The sequence below is a fragment of the Propithecus coquereli genome, unplaced genomic scaffold (assembly GCF_000956105.1).
Source record: "Propithecus coquereli isolate 6110/MARCELLA unplaced genomic scaffold, Pcoq_1.0 Scaffold136, whole genome shotgun sequence".
Lineage (NCBI taxonomy): Eukaryota > Metazoa > Chordata > Mammalia > Primates > Indriidae > Propithecus > Propithecus coquereli.
In genome coordinates this window covers 4736962-4760874 of record NW_012137858.1, presented here as the reverse complement: position 1 = coordinate 4760874, position 23913 = coordinate 4736962, and the positions used below count along the sequence as shown (strand labels likewise).

The following is a 23913-nucleotide window of genomic DNA, read 5'->3' as shown; positions in this document are numbered from 1 at the left end:
TTCCCTGTACCCTACCCCAGTATGTTGCCTATACATTCTCTTCTTTGACTTCACTGGTATTAGTCTCTTCTGGTTGTTTTCCTCTTCTACTGACTCTGCAATACTGATGTTCCCAGGATTTGTCCTTACTTCTATTTTTCTTCCCTTTTTCTTCCTGGAGGATTTCATCCATTCCCTTGCCTTTGTTACCATCTGTGAATCTAGATGATAACGGAAGCGCCATCTCCATTTCTGTCCTTCATGCTGAGTTTTGTACTAAACTGTCTGCTTCATGCAACTAGCCTTTAATGATCTCTTCATCTTCCTCCACAAACCTATTTCATCTCATGTATTCTCAGAGTCAGTTAATAGCATCTCCACAAACCAAGTCCCACTTTCCTCTCTCCTCATCTCTGCCATTATTTTATTTGCCAGTTCCTGTGATTCCTCCCCAGAAATAAATGCTCCTCCAATCTGCTTTCTCTTACCACTTCCCTTGGTCTCTTTGCCACCAATCTATTCCCTCTCCAGCCCAAACCCCACATTGCCCCCAGAATTATTTGCCTAAAGTTGATCGTAACACTTTATTTTAAATTTCAAAATATTAAGGGGGTACAAATGTTTTTGTTACATGGATAGCTCTTATAATGCTTAAGTTAGTGCTCTTAGTGTGCCCATCACCCCAGTAGTGTTCCTTGTACCTGATAGGTAGGTTTTTACCCCCTCCCCTCCTCCCTTCTTGATTTTCAATGACCTTTATATCTTTCTGTGCCCATGTGTGCCCATCCATTAGTCCCAAATCATCGGAGAGTACATGCGGTGTTTGTTTTTCCATTCCTGAGATACTTCACTTAGGATAATGGTCTCCAGTTCCATTCAAATTGCTGCAAAAGAAATTATTTCTTTGCTTTTCATGGTTGAGTAGTACTCCACGGTATGTATGAACCACATTTTATCTACTCGTGAATTAATGGGCATTTAGGTTGGTTCCAAATCTTTGCAACTGTGAATTTTTCTGTGATAAACATTTGAGTGCAGGTGTCTTTTGATAAAATAATTTATTTTCCTTTGGGTAGATACATAGCAGTGGGATTGCTAGATTGCTAGATCAAATGATAGGTCCTCATTTATTTCTTTGAGGAATCTCTATATTGTTTTCCATAGAGGTTGTACTGATTTGCAGTCCCAACAAGAATATATAAACGTTCTTATCTCTCTGCATCCATGCTAGCATCTATCGTTTGCTGACTTTTTAATAATGGCCATTCTGATAGGGGTAAGGTGATATCTCACTATAGTTTTAATTTCCCTGATGATTAGTGATGTTGAGCATTTTTTCATATGTCTATTAGCCATTTGTCTATCTTCTTTTTTGGAGGGGGGGATGTCTTCTGGTAAGGATGGGAAAACCCGCTAGACGAATTCTAAAAGGGCTGTAACACTCATTTGTCTATCTTCTTTTGAAAAACTTTTCATGTCTTTTGCCCACTTTTTGATGGAGTTGTTTGTTTTTTTTCTTGCTGATTTGAGTTATTCGTAGATTGATCATAACACTTTTATATGACATAAAATCTACCCCTGCCCTCTGTCAGAGGGGCATATAAGGCCTTTCACAGTCTGGCCCTGTAGTGAGCACTTCTTCTCCTTCTGACTGTCCAGCATCCTATCTCCTCTTTAATCCAGGGAGAATTCTCTGTGTGTGTGGTGTCGATAAGAGCCAGTGCTCTGCCTCCCTCTTTGGAAATTTAAGGGCAGAGATCCTCCCTTTGCTCTGAGCATCCAGGACACAGGCACCCCCACCTAGGACTTGGAATCTTGTGATGAAAAGAAGTAAGAACAGTTGAGAAAACACTCATGGCAATGGTGTCATGAGAACAATGGCAGTCGTAGGCCATTGCAAGATTGGCATCTCAGCCTGTGCGGTCCTGTGGTCACCTAGCTGTGGTCGTTCTGCTTGGCCTCCTTTGACTTCTCCTTCCTCTCCACTCCCATTACCAATAACCTGCTCCAGAACTTCATCCCACACCTGGATTAATGTAATAGCTGATTTCCCTGATACCAAATTCTCCTTATTCTCAATCATTTTTCAATGTCCCAGAATAACTAAAATCTAGTCACAATCTACCTTATTTCCTACTGTACTCCCAATATATCAAATTTTACTTCATTCAAGATTTTCCTTCCCACTCCAAATGTTCGTGTTCCTCTGTCCTTTCACACATTTGCTTGAGTTCTATTATGTCTTTGCTTATGTTCTTTCTTATGCGTGGGAAACCCACTACTTAGCCAAGACCCAGTGGAAGATCTATTTCTTTCACAAATCTTAACACTTCAACCTTAGCTCCTTCTACTTTCAATACTCAAAGTATACATAATTTCACAATTCTTTCCCATCATCTTAAAACATGTTCCCTTTCCCTCACTAAAAATTCCAACTGACCCTGTACTCCTAATAAGCTACAATTCCCGTTGCCATCTGTTTTTCTTTCTTATGCAACTTTTAAATGGGAGCTAGCACATTCTGCTTTCAGAATGAACTCTTTAACCCATACAGCTTCTGTTCCCTATGTCAACTAATCAAAGAGCTTTCTCAAAAACCAAGGACTTCCTCAGATTCTTTGTCCATTTTTAAATTGGATTCTTTATCTATTATTGAGATGTAAGATTTCTTTGTATATTCTGGATACAGTCACTTATCAGATATAAGGTTTGCGCCACCCACTAGGATAGTGACAATAAAGAAGAGAGACAATAACAAGTGTTGGTGAAACTGTGAAGTTGGAACCCTCATGCATTGCTGGTGGGAATGCAAAATGTTGCAGTCATTTTGGAAAATAGTTTGGCATAGCATGTAAATCATATGGGTTGTAGCTGTGGTCCCCAATCCCCAGGCCGAGGACCAGTACTGGTCTGTGGCCTCTTAGGAACTGAGCTGTGAAGCAGGAGGTGGTTGGTGGTCGAGTGAGTGATGGAAGCTTCATCTGTATTTACAGCCACTTCCCATCGCTCACATCACCACCTGAGCTATGCCTCCTGTAAGATCAGCAGCGTCATTAGATTCTCATAGGAGCATGAACCCTACTGTAAACTGCACATTTGAGGGATCTAGGTTGTGTGCTCCTTATAAGAATCTAACGCCTGATGATCTGAGGTGGAGCTGAGGCAGTGATGCTAGTGCTGGGGAGTAGCTGCAAATGTAAAAACTGTAATGCTCTTGAATCATCCTGAAACCATTTCCCCATACCCCTAGTCCCCAACCTCCCACTCCTCATGGAAAAATTGTCTTCCATGAAACCAGTCCCTGGTGCCAAAAAGGTTGGGGACCGCTGGGTTATAGTTTACCATAAGGATTACAGTTAAACATATTAGAAATATAAACCAGCAATATCCTAGAGCCAGCTTTAGTTATATATCCAAGAGCAATAAAAACATATGTCCACATATAAACTTGTATACAAATATTCATAGCAGTATTATTCATAATGGCCCCAAAGTAGAGAACACCCAAATGTCCACCAAGTGATGAATGGATAAATAAAATGTAGTATAACCATATAATGAAATATTATTTGATAATAAAAAGGAGTTAAGTACTGATACATGCTACATCAATGAAATTTAAAAATATTATGGTAAATGAAAAGTCAGTCTCTAAAGACCCTATATTGTATGATTCCATTTATATGAAATGTCCAGAAGGAGCAAATCTATAGAGATAGTAGATTAGTGGTTGCCAGGGGCTGGGGGGAGGGGAAATGGAGAGTGACTGCTAATGAGCATTAGGTTTCTTTTTAGAGTGACGAAATGTTCTAAAATTAGACTGTGGTGATGGTTACACAACTCTGTTAACATACTAAAAGCTATTGAGTTGTATACTTTAATTTTTTGCGTCTGTGAGATAAGAGTCTCATTCTATTGCCTGGGCTAGAGTGCCTTGGCATCAGCCTAGCTCATAGCAACCTCAAACTCCTGGGCTCAAGCGATCCTCCTGCCTCAGGCTCCTGAGTAGCTGGGACTACAGGCATGCGCCACCATGCCCGGCTAATTTTTTCTATATATTTTTAGTTGTCCAGCTAATTTCTTTCTGTTTTTTTAGTAGAGATGGGGTCTCGCTCTTGCTCAGGTTGGTCTCGAATTCCTTCGCTCAAATGATCCACCTGCCTCGGCCTCCCAGAGTTGTAGGATTACAGGCATGAGCCACCACGCCCAGCCTAGCTGTATACTTTAAATGGATGAATTGTAAGGTATGTGAATTATATCTTCATAAAGCTGTTTTTTAAAGAATTTCTTCCACATTGTACAGTATACATATTTCAAAACATCACATTGTATACCATGAATATATACAAATTTTGTCAATTAAAAAAATTTCTCTCACTTATAAGTGGGAGTTAAATAATGTGTACACATGGAATAATAGACATTGGAGGCCAGACACAGTGGCTCACGCCTGTAATCCTAGCATTTTGGGAGGCCGGGGTGAGAGGATCACTTGAGGCCAGGAGTTCAAGACCAGCCTCAGCTTGAGCAACACAGTGAGACCCCCATCTCTACAAAGAGTAGAAAAATTAGCCAAGCATAGTGGTATGTGCCTGTAGCCCCAGCTACTTGGCAGGCTGAGGCTGGTGGATTCCTTGAGCCAAGGAGGTTGCACGCCAATCCAGCCTAGAGGGCAGAGTAAGACCCCGTCTTGAAAAAACACATTGCCACACAGCAGACCAATGTGATACCTCCACTGAGTGTGGCTACAGCTCTGCATGGATTTGGGGATATAGACACCATGGAATCACCATGGCTGTTGTTGAAGTTTTGTACTCTATACTTGGTTTTTCAATTAAGTATAATGGTTTTTTTAAAACATGAGTTGAAGCTCTAGTTTTCTAGATCTTTTACAGTGTACAGTATTTTACATAACTGAGCTGTATTAAAAGCTTGTTCATTAAAAAAAAAACGCATTGGAGATTTGGAAGGGTAGGAGGGTGGGAGGTGGGGGAGGGACGAGAAATTACTTAATGAGTATAATGAACACTATTTGGGTGATAGCTACTCTACAAGCCGAGAATTCATCAATATGCAATATATCTACGTAACAAAACTGCACTCGTATCCTTTAAATTTTACAAATAAAAAAAAGTTTCTTAGCTGGGTATGGTGGCATGTACCTTAGTTCCAGCTACTCGGGAGGCGGAGGTGGAAGGATCACTTCAGCTCATGAATTCGAGGCCAGCCTGAGTGAAAGCAAGACCCCTCTTTTTTTTTTTTTTTAAATTCAGGTTTGAAATACATTTTCTTTCTCAGTACACAGTCTTGCTCCAGATTCTGTATACACACAGGTGGTTACGTGTACAGAATCCAAAGCAAGACTGAATTCTATCACTTGCTAGCTCTGTGATCTTGAGCAAGTTACTTCACATCTCCAAGTTTCCATTTTTTCACTATAAAATAAAAATCATAATAGTACCTAACATCTAGAGTTGAGAGGATTAAAACAGTAAGCACATGTAAAAATTTAAAAAACACCTGACAATCAGTAATTGCTGATGTTAGCCAATATTATTAACTATAAATAAACATATACACACTCATCCCTGTCCTTTCCAGATGTTTAGTAAGGTAAACAGATATATCCCTAAAACAATGCAGCAAGTATCATAATAGAGATATGAATGAGGTGGGACCTCAGCCAATAATGCAACTAATTACACCTGGGGAGACTGGGCAGGCTTTTTCTGAGATCTTTGAACTGAGGACTGAAGGATGTCCAGGAATTTCCAACACAAAGGTCAGGGAAGGGCCATTCCAGAGCAGATGGTCAAGTTTGTGTTGAAGCCACTTGCAGAAAGATAAGTTCATTGTCCCAGAACTTAGCATAGGGGAGAGAGGAGAGAGTGTTGCCAAACTGCAGATGTTGCTGGAAAGGTAGTCTGCAATTAGACGATCCAAATTTTCTCCACTGCTCAAAGGCATTTGAATTTTAACCTGTAGGCCAGTGATTTCTAAATTGAGCTGATTGTCAGGAACACCCAGGGAGCTTTCAAAAAAGATTCCAAGGCTCAACCTCCATAAATTATGTCCTGTTATATGTGGGTGAGGCCAATGAATATGTCTGAAACCCCCCCCCAGGGTGATTCTGCTGCTGAATTAGGTTCGGGGCCACTTACGTGGGGTGAGTCAAACAGGATTGCGCAATACCTTTTCTAAGGGAGTTAATTTTGCAGGATGGATCCTGAGCTCCTTCAAGTCTTTGCTCAACATTTAAAAAAATTTCAATCCTCCCTGATCTGTGTTTTTTTTTTACGCACTTATCTTCTAATGCATCATTTCGTTTACTTAACTGAATCCTTCCATTAGAATATAAACAGAACAACAGCAATGATTCTTCTCTTTACTAGTGATCCTAAGAGCCAAGAAGAGTCAAGTAGCCATAGCAGGCCATATAAATACATTTTTGAATGAATTAATTAAATCAACGAGTGGACGAAACGAGAATTTGGCTAGCAGGGAGCAGTAAGGAGGCTGTGGAGAAAAAAACCTGTAATCTGGTGGTGTTTGCTTAAAAAGGAAAAGGGAAGTACTGTTGGAGAGGGCACAAGTTTGAAAAAAATACTGGGATGAGGAGGAAGGCTAGTTTTTCTTTGTTTTCAAGTTTCTTTCCGGTTTCACGCCCATGCTTCCAGGCACAAAAACTCAATACCTACTGGGAACTTCCCACCTAGTCGCCGCCCACCTAGTCTTACATCCATCTGGCTTCCAAGCCGCGCATCCCCGAAATCCCGGAGAAGGGATCGCCGCTAAAGATGAGCGTCTGCGGGCCAGCGCACGACCTAGGGGCAAGCATGCGCAGTGCACAGAGTCCCGAGAGTGCGCGGGAAGCTGGGCCGCGTCCGTTTATGATTGGCTGCCGCGGCGGACTCCCACCCACCGACTTGCAGCGCTGGATGCTGATTGGGTGTATCCGTAGAGGCCGGACGCCCTCTGTGGGGCGAGGGAGGGGAGGCGGGAAACAGCATAGTGGGTGCGGGGTCGCTCGGCTCCCTCAGTCAGGCGGTGGAGCGAGGTTCGAAAATGGCGGTGCAGCCGAAAGAGACGCTGCAGCTGGAGAGCGCGGCCGAGGCCGGCTTCGTCCGCTTCTTCCAGGGCATGCCGGAAAAACCGACCACCACGGTGCGCCTCTTCGACCGGGGCGACTTCTACACCACGCACGGCGAGGACGCGCTGCTGGCCGCTCGGGAGGTGTTCAAGACCCAGGGCGTGATTAAGTACATGGGGCCGGCAGGTGAGGATGGGCATGCGCGGGCTCGGGAGGGACCCCGGGTCCCAGGCGGCTGCGGCGCGGCTCCAGTCTCCCCGCCCCCGCACCGAGAAGGGGGCGGCGAGCCGACTTTCCGGCGCGGGGGCGGGGACGTTGGTGGTGCGGTGTGGGGAAATCCGCTTCCCCCAGCCTTGCTTGGCCCAGGAGGGACGAAAAATTCGTGCCTCCTCAGGTGCCGAACTCATAACTAACATTCACGAAGTATTTACGCCGTGCCTGGCGTTTTAGTATGTTGTCTTGTTTCATTTCCCAGCAGTCGCGTAGGTCTCGCTTTGGCCTGTAGCTCTCATTACAAACATTGTCAAAATCTTTTATTACAAACAGCAGCCAGGAGTGAGATTTAGAATAGAGCGGGGTTCGGGAGAATCTGTCATATCACCCACATAATTTTGTCCACATGACAACTTGATACCTCCGGTCCAGTTTAGGTCCTGTAATGGACCACTGCTGAGGGGCAGTAAGGTAAAGTGGTCAGGACCATGGACTCTAGAGCCGAGCTGCTGGATTCAAGTCCCTACTCCTCCACTTATTATCGTGTGACCTTTGGGCTAGTCATGGAAGCTGTCTGTGCTTCGGCTCAGCATTCAGTGCCCTGCATCACCCGGCCCCATCTCCCCCTGCATCCTCCAGCAACATCTCTCCCTGCAAAGCTACAGACTTCTCATCCTGTGTGGACTAGATGTTCTAGATAGTTCATGTTGACCTCTTTTCTCCCTGGCTTTTTTGCTTTTTTTTCTAGTTATGATAATGGGAAGAGAATTCTGGGGGAGTAAGGAGTTGTGGGTTCTTGTCCTGACGCTGCCATGTGCAAATGCGATGTTACTGACAAGAGATGTTTCATTCATTAGATAGAAATTTATTGTCAGGATTATGGACACTGGATGAAAAGGCAATATTTCCACTTTTATAGAGCTCACTCTGTTGGAGAGCAAGGGAGACATAATTACAATTCAATTTGGAGATTTATGGAGGTGAGCTCCACAAGAAGTTGGTCAAGATGCTTAGAGGCAGGATCGCCCAAGGCCAGAGACCTCAGAAGAGGCGTGGTATGCTAAATTCCACTTGGAGTCATGGATTAGTTTGCTGTGGGAGAGTGCCTGAAAGGAGTTAGATTCCTGTTGCTGGTGTAGAAGATGAGGGTGAGGAGACTGGCCCAGGTGGGTGGGGTCAGAGGACAAAAGGCTTTTTATGTTGTGCTCAGTTGTTGGAATTTTACCCTGTAAGCAGTGAAAAGTATGAAGACTTTAAGTAAACATTGAGTGGTGTGTTGGATCGTTTTTGGCTATAGTGTGGAGGATGGGTTAAAAAGGGGCAAGAGCTGAGGTATAGCAACAGTTAAGACTAGTCAGAGATGGGGTGTGGTAGCTCACACCTATAATCCTAGCACTCTGGGAGGCAGAGACAGGAGGATCGCTTGAGGTCAGGAGTTCGAGACCAGCTTGAGAAAGAGCTAGACCCTGTCTCTACCAAAAATAGAAAAAATCGGCTGGGTGTGGTGGCAAGCACTTGTATAGTCCCAGGTACTTGGGAGGCTGAGGCAGGAGGATCGCTTGAGCCCAGGAGTTTGTGGTTGCTGTGAGCTAGACTGATGCCATAGTACTCTAGCCTGGGCAACAGAGCGGGACTGTCTCAAAAAAAAAGACTTGTCAGAGATAGTTGTAGGCGGCTTCATAGTTAACCATGGCCTCAGTTGCTTTTCAGTTTAAAATGATTATTTCAATCCTGTTATTCAAGGCTAGAGCACATAGCTGTCTTATTTTTGAATTCAGTTTAGAATAATTTTAGCATTTAGAGTGGTGTAAAAAGTTCTAAGCTACTGTATACATTTTATGATTTGGATCACTGATTTTTTTAAGCACCATTAAATATTCTAATACTTTTCGTAATTTAGATTATGAAAAGAATAATGGATGCTAAGTATTACATCTGTTTATTGGGAAGGGAATTTCGTATGGACAACCGGGAATCTTTTATATTGGAGCACAGGTTTTTAAAAAACCATAATGCCCCCTTTTTTGCCCTTGAAGAGTAAAATGTGAGTGTTTACCAGTTACATTTCTAAGAATAGAATAACTTAGATAGTCACCTCATCCTAATCATGTTGAGAGTGTGGTTAAATGTGAATTTGACTTTTCAAATAGATTAGCATTAAGGAAATATGAGTTATTCCCAAGGCTCTATTTCTTACAATACAGACTTATACCAAAGACATAAAGAGTTGTCCTGAGATTCAGGCATTATAATAAGAATTATAAAAAGATGGGAAGTTTGTTGCCAGAAATTGACTGAAATAACTGAAAAAGGGAGGCACTCAAAAATGTACCATGATTCCCAAAAGCAAATGTAACTAAGGATTTTTTATAACGTATATTGATGTAAGGTTGCCAATACTTCTTTTTTGGGAGGAATTTTTCTTCATTTTAGTATTATGCCATATGGGTAAATAGTTAACAAACTTTTCCTTTGCTACTCTGTTCCCCTGGAAACCTAATAAGATAAAGAAAGTTAGCTATGTTTCTAGGCAGCATTGCTTATTACAAAAATGACCCCAGATTGGTAAACTACATCTGGACTCGAGGAAATACAGATACCTAATAAGGACTCCACACTTTGAGCTTTCTAAATGCACTGTCATAATAACTGGCATGTTCTTGTGGGGCTGCTGGAAGCTGCACATACAGAGTGATACAGGAGATTCTGGCTCCGGGGGACATTAGCTTCTGAACCAAGGTAGCCATTTGGACCACCGATGTGGATTCTGCTTCTTGCACCTGAAATGTCATAAGGGAAAGGGTTGTGTGCCGAGAGGAATATGTGATGCTGCCAGCTGGCAAGAGATTTCTCTGAGTGGACTGGTATGTATGGTGATCTTCTGAGTCAATGGTTAGCTGAACCTGGTGGGCATTGTATGCACTTACTAGTTTTTTGTGTTAAAATAATCATTTTGTGAAATGATGGTTTTTAAAAATTTCCTTACCTGACAAATGAAAATGTTGGTAACCCTGAATTGGTACCCAATTTTTTGTTTTTGCTATATTTATTGAAAGGTGCTGATGATATTCGTAATGGCATTTATGAGTGTTTCTGGGAGAAATCTCCTGAGTTTTGTATTAACTCTGGCTTGGTGCTTTTGTTGAGTAAGTTTGTTTTTTTTATGATGTTTCATCATACACGTAATATAACTTACATGGATTTGAACTAGATGGGCTGATATGGTAACCAGTCGTTCTGGTTTGCCTGGAACTGAGGGAGTTCCTGAGACAGGGGACTATTAGTACTAAAACTGAAAAGATCTTGGGCAAACCATGATGAATTGATCGCCTCATATGTTATATAAAAGTGGGGAATAATTTAAATGGAGCCTGCCATTCCACTCTGAGGTTCTGATCTTGAGTGAGTGCTAGTTGGGACATATAAGTCTGCTGCACCCTAGATAGGCCTTACTTACTTATTGTTTTGTCTCTGAAAATGTGAGTACAGGTCTTGCTGAGTGGGATTCTAGAGTAAACGTAATTTCCATGCTACTAGCTTTCTAAATGCAAGCTAAAGAAGCAGTAGTCCATGCAAGTCTGCAAGAAAATGTGTCTGTCTTGAACTTACTTATTTACTTATTTTATTTTAGAGATGGGGTCTTGCTTTATTGCCCAGGCTGGACTTGAACTTCTTGAACTGCTGGGCTCAAGCGATCGATCCTCCCTCCTCAAGTAGCTGGTGATGTTGAAACCACAGGGAGTTTTGGCTTAGGTCCAGTTGCTCATTGCACAAAGATCCAATTATTGAGACAATGCAGATGGCCAAGGAAGAAAGGAATTTTTAATATGATAGATCTTATTGGGAGAACAGGAGAAGCTGCCTCAAATCTGTCTCCGACTAATGAAGATTCTGGGCTTTTCAAGGAGAGGCCATGTGCCTAGGGGCAGGTCAAGGGGGATGGTGAGTCCTCTCGGCAAGTTTGCCCTGGGGCTTTCAGAGTCTCAACTCCTTTGTCCTGCAGAATATCCATCATTTCTGGGAAACAACTCAGAAGGGAAAGGTCTAGTAGTTAAGGGAGAAGATTATCAAAAACGTAGAGGGGTCATTGAAATTTGTTCATGGAGCCAGTTACACTGGGACTACAGGTGGTATCTGCACACGACTTGTGTTGAATTTACTGAGCTGAAAACTGGTGGGAGTTCTTTTGAGATTGAGCATAAATATACCTGTCTGAGCATAAATGTTCCTGTAGTTCAGCAGTGGGTTGGAGCTGAATAGCTGCTCCCTCTAACTCAGTGAGTCAAGAGTCTTCCTCTGCCGCCCTCATTTGCTTCCCTTATTTTGTCATAATGCCCACTATTTTATATGGTCTCTGTTGGACCCATTTGTCATCTGTCAGCTCTTGTTATTCTTTTTTTTTTTTTTTTGAAACAAAGTCTGGCTTTTTTGCCCGGGCTTGAGTGCCCTGGCGTCAGCCTAGCTCACAGCAACCTCAGACTCCTGGGCTCAAGCGATCCTCCTGCCTCAGCCTCCCGAGTACCTGAGACTACAGGCACGCGCCACCATGCCCGGCTAATTTTTTTCTATATATATATTTTTAGTTGTCCAGATAATTTCTTTCTGTTTTTAGTAGAGACGAGGTCTCGCTCTTGCTCAGGCTGGTCTCGAACTCCTGACCTTGAGCAATCCACCCGCCTAGGCCTCCCAGAGTGCTAGGATTACAGGCGTGAGCCACCATGCCCGGCTGGCTCTTGTTATTCTTCTGTGTGGGCTCTGTTCATCTGTTACCTGCCTGCTCTCTGTAGATACTTCACTTTGCCAGTGCTGAATTAGATCAGAAGAAATGTTCTAGTAGGGACTAACCTAGAGATACAAGATTTGAGCTAGTTTTCAGGGTGTCTGTTGACTGAGGATTCCTGTCTGTTACTCAGCACTTGTCCACGAGGCCGAATAATGAGGATATGTGGTTTCAGGAGGAAGGAAAGAGAGTTTATTTGCTGGCAAAGGAGGAATAATGGCAGACCTTCTTATCTCAAAATCCCAGATTTCCTGAACATTCATGGAAATACAGAGCTTTTAAAGGATGGGATCTCAGCTTCAGACAATTACAGTTGATAATTCTGATCATCCTATCTCTGCTGAAGACAATCTTGTGACCTCCACTCATGATCTCCCTTTACCAGGTCGGGCTGGGCCATCTTCTGTTGCTAAATGTCCCCTAGGGAAGCAGAATAGCCCCCAGTTGAGAACCAGTGATCTAAGATAAAGACCAGAAAATTTGAAAACTCTGTGTTGACTGGGCAGGGGAAGTAGATTTACTCATACTTTATGTATTGTAGCATTTTGTTGTTGTTGGAGAGAGGATCTTGCTCTGTCACCCAGACTGGAGTATGGTGGCGCCATTAGAGCTCACTGCAGCCTCAAACTCCTGGGCTCAAGCGATCCTCCTGCCTCAGCCTGCGGAGTAGCTAGGACTACAGGTGCACAACACCATGCCCGGCTAATTTTTTTTTTTTTTTTTTTGGGTAGAGATGGGGTCTCCCTATGTTGTTCAGGCAACTCTCCAGCTCCCAGGCTCAAGTGATTCTCCCACCTCAGTCCCAAAGTCCTTGGATTATAGGCCTGACCCTCCATACCTGGCCTGGATGGTGGTGTTAATTGGCAAAACCAACCAAGAGGATAGTCTGGCAATATTTAAGAAAGTCACACATATCCTTTGATAAAATCCAGTTTAGATACTCACATTCAGTGAAGGAAGCATGTACAAGGTTATTCATGCAGCATTATGATAATTGCAAAAGACTGTAAAAACCTATATATCCATCAGTAAGAGACTAATTAAATTATACAACATCCTTCTAGTCATTGGGATGTTTGCAGCTGTAAACAGAAAGCACATTATATACTGATGAAACATTCTCTAAAATATATTAAACTTTAAAAGAAAACATGGTACAGGACAGTATGTATAGCATGCAACTATTTATGTAAAAGAGGAAAAAATGCTTTATATTTGCTCATGTTTGTGTAGACAATGTTTAGAAATATGTTCTACAAAGTGATAAATTAGGTTGGTGAACTGGATGTGTAGGGGATAGTGGTGAAAGGGAGACTTCACTGTACCCCTTTGAATCTTTGAGTTTTGAACTATATGAATATATTACCTAGAACATTTTGTGATGGATAATGACTAATTGATTTTTGTAGACCTTTTGAAAAATTAATTCTATTTTATATAAATACTATATAGTTTTTAAATAAGACTTTTATTCAAACTTGTGAAAAATAATAGAAAAGGACAAGTAAGGTTAGTTATATATGTATTTACCCATTATTTTATCTTTATATCACCTTCAAAAGTTTAGCTTTCGATGTACAGGCTCCATAGAAGTAGAGGGGCTATGTCGATTCGATATTTTTTTGTCTCACCTACCATAATCCCTGGACATATAATAAGTGCTTGATAAACAATTTATTGAATGAATAAATTACTGAAAACTCTATAGGGAGTTCTTGGGGAAGCATTGTGTTAGGTGCTTGAACATTTACTGCCTCAAATTTGTAATATGTGCTTGTAATTGTTTTTTTAAGGAGCAAAGAATCTGCAGAGTGTTGTGCTTAGTAAAATGAATTTTGAGTCTTTTGTAAAAGATCTCCTTCTGGTTCGTCAGTACAGAGTTGAAGTTTATAAGAATAGAGCTGGAAATAAGGCATCCAAGGAGAATGATTGGTATTTGGCATTTAAGGTAATTATGTTTTTAAAAAATTTACTTTTTTTTTAAGAGTAGAAAAAAATAGAAATGTGAAGAATTCAACTGTGCTTTAATAATTTAAGCAGGCTATGATAGAAAATGCTTTGAAAAACTTTAACAATTAAGCATTTGGTTTTTAGAAAGTTAACAGTTTAATAGCAATTTAGAAATTTCTGTGAATCCTCATTATAAGGTAAATTTTAGTACGCTGAGCCTTGTCACTGTTCCAAAAACAATGTTAGATAATAACGTGGACATAAAATTGAATACCAGCATTAAGCAAGGGTTTGATTTTACCATTTTTTAAGTACATCAAACAGATTTACATTATCTCGAATATCTGATTTATACACATTTGTCATATGTTTGTATCTTTGTATATAACTTTCTTTTCCAATACATTATAAATTTAAGTAAGTCTAGAACATCGTGAATGGTGATCATATTCCTTGGTGTGCCTAAGAAGGCACAATGACATGCATGCTTCTAATGCCTTTAAGGAGATAGTAGTGCTGTTGATTTTTGTTTTATTTATTTAATGTCTGTCTTCCTTTTTTTCTTATTAGTCTGTAAGACTATGTGTTTCTTTTTTTGCACACATAATACCTGCATAGACTATGTTATTAAGAAATACTGGAATAAATTAATGGTTAAAATTTTGGGGAGGTGAGATTTCTTCTTGAAAGAGAATGAATAAATGTATGGTGAGGGGGATGATGCTCTGGGCTTGTAGTCAGGTTTCATTTCTCCTCTGTTCATAATGCATGACCTTGGCAAATTCCCCAACCTTCTCCTGTATCTGTTTCTCATAGAGAGTAAAATTATAAGGTGTTTTTAAAGATGGTTTTTGACTTTAAAGTCCTATGAGTTTTTTATTATGAGGCTTAATATAATATTTAAACATTTGATGTTGGAGCTATGTCAAATACAGTATTTTTCAATCCTCATTCCATATTCCCTCTCCCCCCCAATTCCCTTGTAAATATAGACATTTACTGTAGGTTATATCTGGGAGAATTTAGCACCCTACATTACAGAGTTTCCAGTTTTTTGTTTTTTTTTTTAACAACTGGTAATCAACTTATTAAAACAGTTGACGTAAGCATCTGCAATAGTGACTTCAGCCTCTACTCCTGGCTCAATACTGATAGAAGTAATCTGCTTAACAATCTCAGAAGGACTATGCAAGTCAATGAGTCGCTTGTGGATTCTCATCTGGAAATGGTCCCAAGTCTTAGAACCTTCACCACAAGGAGTTTTTCTTGTAGTGATTCTCAAAGTCTTGATAGGCATCCGAACTGGTCCTTTCACTTTGAGGTTCTTTTCCTTTGCTCCTCTGATCAGGTCAGCACACACCTTTTCCAAGGACTTTACGATGCGGCTGGTTAGGGTAATTCTTATTCGGTGAATCGCCACCTCCAGCTCCATGGGTGTTTTTCCGGTATCATTAAAAGCCATGGCTGCGGTGCGGCTTCCTGACCGACTTGTTCCTCGCGGAGAGCGAACAGCGGTGAGTCAGGAGCAGAAGCGGGCACAACAGGGCTCCGCTGCACCCGTGGCCGTGTCTTCCTCAAAAAAAAAAAGAAAAAAGAAAAAAAAGCGAGTTTCCAGTTTTAATTGTTACTGTACTGAGAAAAGTGGGACTGACAGTTTTAGCCTATGTCTTGAAAGAGTTTAATGGAAAGTTAAGGGTACCACAAAGGGATGTTTACTATCCTGTTCTTCACAGAATTGGATAAATAACAGAAACAAAATGTGGAATCACAGGTTCAAATGGTTACCGTGATTATCAGCTGATCACACACCTCACTCCTTAAGTCATATCAGAATTCTTCAGAATGAATTTTTTTTTAACTCCCACCCTTTAGGTCAGGGGAAAAAGATTTTAAGATATGTATCTTTACCAAGTTAAAAAGATGGTGTCTTCATCCTGACATTTTAAGAAGTCCAGATATATAAACCGATAAAACTGATTAGTCTTTACTTTTATTAACTTACTGATTCTATTGGAAAATATTAGTGATATTTGAAGGAGTTGATTTCTATGATTGATTTCTTTTTCATGTTCTCAACAGTGTGTTCAGAACAGGAAAGGACCTTAGATAGGACCTCCTTCAGATATTACCAGCCTTATCCTTTTCAAGGATTCCCAAGAACCTGATTTTATTAGCTGCTGGTTCACTTTTGAGTGTTTTTTTTAAAGGTGTGTTTTATAACTTATGCATGTAAATCCAAAGCATATATGTGAAAAACAGCGTTTACATTTGCAGTTGAATCAGTGCTTTTTTTTTTTTCATTTGAATTTCAGATATGACTGTTTTTCCTGGTTTTTTGAGAGTCTCATTCTGTTGCCTGGGCTAGAGTGCAGTGGCATCATCATAGCTCACTGCAACCTCAAACTCCTGGGTTCAGTTATCCCTCCTCCTCAGCCTTCTGTGTAGCTAGGACTACAGGTGCACACCACCAAGCCCAGCTAATTTTTTAAAAAAATTTTTGTACAGACAGAGCCTTGCTATGTTGCCTGGGCTGGTGTTGAACTCCTGGTCTCAAGTGATCCTCCTGCCTGCACTTCACAAAGTGCTCAGGTTACTGGTGTGAGCCACCATGCCCAGCCTCCATTTCATTTTCGATTTAGATTTTAATCAACAATCCATAGTTGTAAGGGATTCAGAATGATGAAAAGATAAATGATTATCGTGATTATGATGCTAAAGACATTCACAGATGGCTACCGGTTGCTTAAATAAGGCTGTTACTTTGCTCATTTGGAGAACTGTTCGTTTTCTGTGACTATCTCATGTGTAAAACCATGGTCTATCAATTGCTCCAGAAATACCTGATGTTAACAGCAACCTATCAGCTTCTAATTGGATTGAAGTATATAGTGTCACCCACTGACTTGACACAAGTTTGTGTCACCCACTGACTTGACAACAAGCTTAGTCAAAAGCAAAGAAACTTGGCCATTTCATTAGCTTGTGCAGTCTTAAAAAGATTTCTAACCTTTCTGAAATATAGCTTGAGTATCCCTTACGTGAAATGCTTGAAAGTAGAAGTGTTTCGGATTTTTTTTATTTTGGGATATTTGCATATGCATAATGAAATATCTTGGAATAGCACCCAAATTTAAACATGAAATTCATTTGTTTCACTTACACCTTATACACATAGCTTGAAGGTAATTTTATACAATATTTTAAACAATTTGTTGCATGAAATAAAGTTTGTGGTAAGTACTTATGTGTGGAATTTTCCACTTGTGACACCACATTGGTGCGTAAACAGTTTCAGATTTTGGACCATTTTTGATTTTTAAATTAGGGATGCTCAACCTATATTGAAAATAGGTCAAGGACCCTTTATTTGGAAATCACTGATCCAGAACACTCTCTGCATTTTACAGATAAATATATTGATTTTAGAGAGGTGACGTTCCCAGTTCAATATTTAAGCTAATAATACTGTTCTCCTACATTATATAGCTCCTCAGCGAGAATACTGATAATGAGCAACCATTAGGTAGTTTGAGAATATAGAAATTTAAGCATAGCACTAACAGGATTACCAGTGTGAGTATCTTAATGATTATGTGTATAAGCACAGCTGCCAGATTTCAAATTGAAAATCACTTTTGATAGTTATTTTTAGATGTGCCCAAGTGTTCTGAAAATAATTGGAAACAGAAGGAGAATGCTTTATAGAAAATGTAATAATTAGAATATATGGTTATAAGCAATTTTTTTTGGTAAGAAAACTTTAATAAAATTCATCAAGATTGGGTAATTCTTGTTTGCTAGTAAAATTTTAAAGTATGTTCAGTTTCTTAAAAATTTTTATTTTTGTTTAGGCTTCTCCTGGCAATCTATCTCAGTTTGAAGACATTCTCTTTGGTAACAATGATATGTCAGCTTCCATTGGTGTTGTGGGTGTTAAAATGTCCACAGTTGATGGCCAGAGGCAGGTTGGAGTTGGGTATGTGGATTCCATACAAAGGAAGCTAGGACTGTGTGAGTTCCCTGACAATGATCAGTTCTCCAATCTTGAGGCTCTCCTGATTCAGATTGGACCAAAGGAATGTGTTTTACCAGGAGGAGAGACTGCTGGAGACATGGGGAAACTGAGGCAGGTAAGGGAATCAAGTCTAGTGATAGAGAATCTAAGTCTAGGAAAGACTCTTTAATTAACGTGATAACTCTTTTATTTAAGGAAAAAAATTAAAAAGTCAAATTTTTGTATATAATTAAAATGTTTTATTTTGAGGAATAAAATAATGATGTTTATCTTTGATGAAAACTTTATATACCTTTAATTATACATTAGAACAAGCTGTTTCTTGTATGACTTATTCTACTTCAGATCTTTTCTCTTCTCTCCTTCCCTTTCTCCCTCCCTCCCCGTCTTACTTTGTTTCAAAAGAATAATTACTATAGAAAATATTACTGTATTTAGCATGTCAAACAAATTAGATTTGTCAAATAAGATGCAGTTCTTTAGGATTTTTTTTGATAGTTTGAGTGGAACTTTACTCTCTTATTTTACTGATTGTATGGGTATATAGTTTATTATTTAGATATTTCTTAAGGGATATTGTATCCCCCAAGGATTCTTTTCTTTTTGTGGGTCTCAAATATCATAAGCACTGCTGTGCAAATCTATGATGGTCATTTTTATTTATTTATTTATTTATTTTCTTTGAGACAGAGTCTCACTTTGTTGCCCTGGCTAGAGTGAGTGCCGTGGCATTGGCCTAGCTCACAGCAACCTCTAACTCCTGGGCTCAAGTGATCCTACTGCCTCAGCCTCCCGAGTAGCTGGGATTACAGGCATGTGCCACCATGCCCGGCTAATTTTTTCTACATATTTTTAGTTGTCCATTTTTTTTTTTTAGTAGAGAGGGGTCTCGCTCTTGCTCAGGCTGGTCTTGAACTCCTGAGCTCAAACAATCCGCCCGCCTCGGCCTCCCAGAGTGCTAGGATCACAGGTGTGAGCCACCACGCCCGGCCTATGATGGTCATTTTTAGCATAGATAGTATCTAAGCAACTTTCCACAAATAATATTCCATTACGAGTTTTTACTGTTAACTATTTTTGAAAGCTTTATGTGAACATAATTTTATATTTTGATGAAGATTAAGTTTATAGATTTAAAAAGTATGTTAATACATGTATGTTACCAATGTCTTGCACATTGTATAAACCTTTAATGTGGGTTAATAATCTGTTAAGTTCTTGTCACTTTATATTTGTCAGTGTTGAAATTTTCTTTATTGCTTTTCTCGTTCCTTTTCCCATAGCAGTTAAAACTATTTCTTGTAAAATAGGTTATTCAGAGAGGAGGAATTCTGATCACAGAAAGAAAAAAGGCTGACTTTTCCACAAAAGACATTTATCAGGACCTCAACCGATTGTTGAAAGGTAAAAAGGGAGAACAGATGAATAGTACTGTGTTGCCCGAAATGGAGAATCAGGTATGTAGATTATAAACATGAATTTATTCTTAAATGATAAGTGACTTTTTAGAAGGTTTCTTCTGTCACATTTATCTCAAAAGCTAAACTGTGGATCAGTGATATTAAGCTTATGTTATCTATGATGAAGCTTTTAAAAAAAGCTCAAGGAAATGACTAGAAAAATTTAAACATAGCCTTAAATATAATCTCATTATATTTACACAATACGTATCCTGGGGTGTCGAGGGGTTTTAATAGTTTCACATGAGAAAAGCTGACTTCTGACACTTAAGTAGGTGAGATAGAATAGTGACTGGAGGGGGAAAAAACCTGTTTCCTGTTTCATCTTTATTATGTAGCAGCTATGGGGTCTTTAATAAATTACTTCACCTTTCTGAGAGGCAGTTTTATTATCTGTTAAATAAGTCTAAAAATACCTGCCTTAAAGGATTGTTATGGAAATTAGTAGGTAATAAGGGTGAAAGTATATACATATAGCACATAGAAATGCCATAATAGATATTACATCTAAACAGTTTGGCTCAGAAATTGGCATGGTTAAGTATGTTCAGTGGTAGAAATATGACTTTTATGAGATTTTTCATTGGTCGAAGTTTATCTTACTGGTCAAATTTTAGAGGTGGGAATGGCTTGAGAAATATATTGTTATGGTAAAATACTGGGCAAACTCTTATCTGAATATTTGTGGATCATGAATAAGTAAAATGAAAAATCTGTTTTATATTTAAACAAGACAAAATAGACTCTATAACTGCTTATAATTTTTAGAGTACATTTCAAACTGGAATGAGAAACTTATGACTATAATGATTTTGAAGTGATTGTTTATCAAGTACTAGTTTGAACCTTATAAGCTAATTTTATCTGTTTATATTTTACTATGTATTGTGAGACAATCAAAAACCAATATGGGGCTGGGCGCGGTGGCTCACGCCTGTAATCCTAGCTCTCTGGGAGGCCGAGGCGGGGGATCGCTGAAGGTCAGGAGTTCAAGACCAGCCTGAGCAAGAGCGAGACTCCGTCTCTACTAAAAATAGAAAGAAATTAATCGGACAACTAAAAATATATAGGAAAAATTAGCCGGGCATGGTGACGCATGCCTGTAGTCCCAGCTACTTGGGAGGCTGAGGCAGGAGGATCGCTTGAGCCCAGGAGTTTGAGGTTGCTGTGAGCTAGGCTGACGCCACAGCACTCTAGCCCGGGCAACAGAGCCAGACTCTGTCTCAAAAAAAAAAAAGTAGTACCAAGTATTTTAATAAATAGAATTTGTCATTGAGCTATCAGTATGATGTGTTGTATTTTATGCTGTAGTAATAACATAGGCAGTAGGAATATAGGTAAATTGAATTTATTTTGTTTAAATACACATATGGGAAAGTGCATATACCGTAAGTATATAACTGAATTTTCATAAACCGAGTATACCCACATAACTAACATCCATGAAACAGAATATTACTAGGAGCCTAGAAGCCCCTCTCATGCTTCCTCATATTCATTACTGCAACCAGGGGTAATCTATGATCACCTTGTTCTCACTTCTGACAGTGTAGGTGAGTTTTGCCTATTTTTATAGTTTATATAAATGGAATTACATAACATATACTCTCGTGTCTAGTTTCCTTCATTCAATATTATGTTTGTAAGATTTATCCATATTCTTGAGTAGTTGTGAATTATGCTCATATTTGTTGTTGTTTAATATTCCATAGTGTGAGCATGTCAGAATTTATCCATTTTATTCTTGGTGGGCATTTGGGTAATTTCCATTTTTGGCTGTTATAAAATAATGCTGCTATTCCAGTTAATTTTCTCTTCCTAAAAATCATTTTCTAATCAAGAGATTTATTTAAACTTTGATTTTCTTGGTTTGGATTGGGAAGGAACACTGAGGAAAATGATAGAATTCAGAACTTACTTTTATTTTGTGTTTTTTTAAAATCTCTAGAATTAGTCCTTGTGATACAGGGATCTTTTATTTTAAATTCTTAATTTTAGGTTGCGGTTTCATCATTGTCTGCAGTAATCAAGTTTTTAGAACTCTTATCAGATGATTCAAATTTTGGACAGTTTGAACTGACTACTTTTGACTTCAGCCAGTACATGAGACTGGATATGGCAGCTGTCAAAGCCCTAAACCTTTTCCAGGTAAAAAAAAAAAAAATACATGGTTACAAATATTAAATCATTAAAAAATGTTTATACTGACGGATCTTACTAAGGAACTTAAATATTTTGAAATATTATTATACTTTGAATAGATAAGTAGTTTTGAGTTGCTATAGATTTTTTCAATTTTTTTTTAAAGAAATGGATCTGGCTGTGTTGCCCGGGCTGGAGCACAGTGGCTGTTCACAGGCTACATGATCGTAGTGGACTACGTACATACATAGAGTCCTCCTGGGCTCAAACAGTCCTGCCTCAGCCTCCAAAGTAGCCAGGACTATGGGTGTGTGCCACCATGCCTGGCTCTTGAATTGCTATATTTTATTTTTCTAGTTTTGAGCTATATATACAGTATTTATCCTGACTTTATGAATAATTTTGTATGTTAATAGCAATTCTTTAAAATTACATTCTAAGATGTTTTATATATAAAACTGTAGTAAAGTGGGGTAAAATATTCAGCCTAAAATATAGATTAACAAGTTGAAAAGTTGGTTTGGCACTTTTGTGGCAATTTCTCATTTATTAATAATATTTGAAGACTATTATGTGTTCTCGTTCCCAAAATTATTTAATTACTTTTCATGGCATAGTAAGGTTTTCACTAATGAGTGTGCCATTCTTTCTATTTTATTTTTTATTCACTAGGGTTCTGTTGAAGATACCAGTGGCTCTCAGTCTTTGGCTGCATTGCTGAATAAATGCAAAACCCCTCAAGGACAGAGACTAGTTAACCAGTGGATTAAGCAGCCTCTCATGGATAAGAACAGAATAGAAGAGAGGTATATTATTAGTGTATACTTTTGTCAGCTTTAAGTAATTTGCAGTTATTCCATATGATTATACTACTTACTCTTTCTTTCTTTTTTTTTTTTTTTTTAATATAGAGACGAGGTCTCGCTCTTGCTCAGGCTGGTCCTGAACTCCTGAGCTCAAGCAATCCTCCCGCCTTGGCCTCCCAGAGTGCTAGGATTACAGGCATGAGCCACCTCGTCTGGCCTTATACTACTTATTCTAATATGCAATTTTGCACCTATATTTTTGGCATTTAGCTGCACAGAGAGCTACATGGTAATAGAGTAGTAGTGACGTAGATTGATTTAAAGAACTTATTTTTTTTTTTAAGTAAAATTTTATTAGAGAGGTGGTATGGTATAGAGTATAGACTTGGAAGCCCAGAATACCTAGGTTGATATTGTGTATAATCTTGGGCAAATCACTCAACCTCTCTATCATAGTTTCTTCACTTTTAATCTTCACTTTTAAAATGACAATAACTCATCTACTTCATAGGGTTGTTATGAGGATTAGATGATTTACTATGTATAAAATACTTTGCACTCCAGCCTGAGCAACAGAGTGAGAACTTGTCTCTTAAAAAGCAAACAAACAACTTTGAACAGGGTCTGGCACACAGGAAGCACTTCATTGTTCTAGAAAGGATTTAAGGTGACGTAAACATATTTTAGAAAATCTCCAAAACTGAGGAAATTAAAAGTTATATAATTTTGCTACCCTAATATGACTAGTGATTGGAAATATTTTATTTTTAGATAAGAGTTTTAGGGCAGGCATGGTGGCTCACGCCTGTAATCCTAGCACTCCGGGAGACTGAGGTGGGAGGATTGCTTGAAGTCAGGAGTTCAGGACTAGCCTGAACAAGAACTCAGACCCCATCTCTACTAAAAATAGAAAAAAATTAGCTGGGCGTGGTGGTGTACTAGTCCCAGCTACTTGGGAGGCTGAGACAGGAAGATGACTTGAGCCCAGGACTTTGAGGTTTCTGTGAGCTAGGCTGATGCCATGGCACTCTAGCCCCAGCAACAGAGCAAGAATGTGTCTGAAAAAAAAAAAAAAAGTTTTAAAACTTCTAGATGAAGTGTAATATATGTAAGAGCACAAATTTCACGTGTGTGGCTTGATGAATTTTTCAAAGTGAACACATCCATGTAACAATCCAGAAGTCAAGAAATGACATAACTAGCATCACAGAAACTCCTCTCAATTCTCCTGCTAATTAACTACTCATCCTTACTTCAAGAGTAACTACTGTCCTAATGTCATAGATTAGTTTGGCCTGTTTTTGACCTTCATATAAATGAAATCATTTTATATATTGTACTCTTACGTTAGACAATCTTTTTTCTTAAACATGGTTGTAATAATATAGTTCTATGCCCTATTTTTTTTTTCCTACTTACACTTTTATTATCACAAACATTTTTTGGTGTTTCCGTTTTATCTTCGGATCCAGCTTTTT

The 23913-nt window shown here is 39.2% G+C and overlaps 1 protein-coding gene and 1 pseudogene across 1 annotated transcript in view; one reads left to right on the top strand and one right to left on the bottom strand.

Annotated features, from left to right (window-relative positions):
- The first annotated feature begins 6975 nt into the window (after nt 1-6975).
- Nucleotides 6976-23913, top strand: part of MSH2 (mutS homolog 2) — an 82138-nt gene continuing 65200 nt past the window's right edge. Inside the window, exons 1-6 of the mRNA XM_012638855.1 lie at nt 6976-7255; nt 13856-14010; nt 17864-18142; nt 19338-19484; nt 21486-21635; nt 22302-22435. Of these exons, the coding sequence (XP_012494309.1) occupies nt 7045-7255; nt 13856-14010; nt 17864-18142; nt 19338-19484; nt 21486-21635; nt 22302-22435 (1076 nt within the window). The 5' untranslated portion in view covers nt 6976-7044. The remainder of the gene's footprint in view (nt 7256-13855; nt 14011-17863; nt 18143-19337; nt 19485-21485; nt 21636-22301; nt 22436-23913) is intronic.
- On the bottom strand, nt 15101-15474 carry LOC105805903 (annotated as a pseudogene).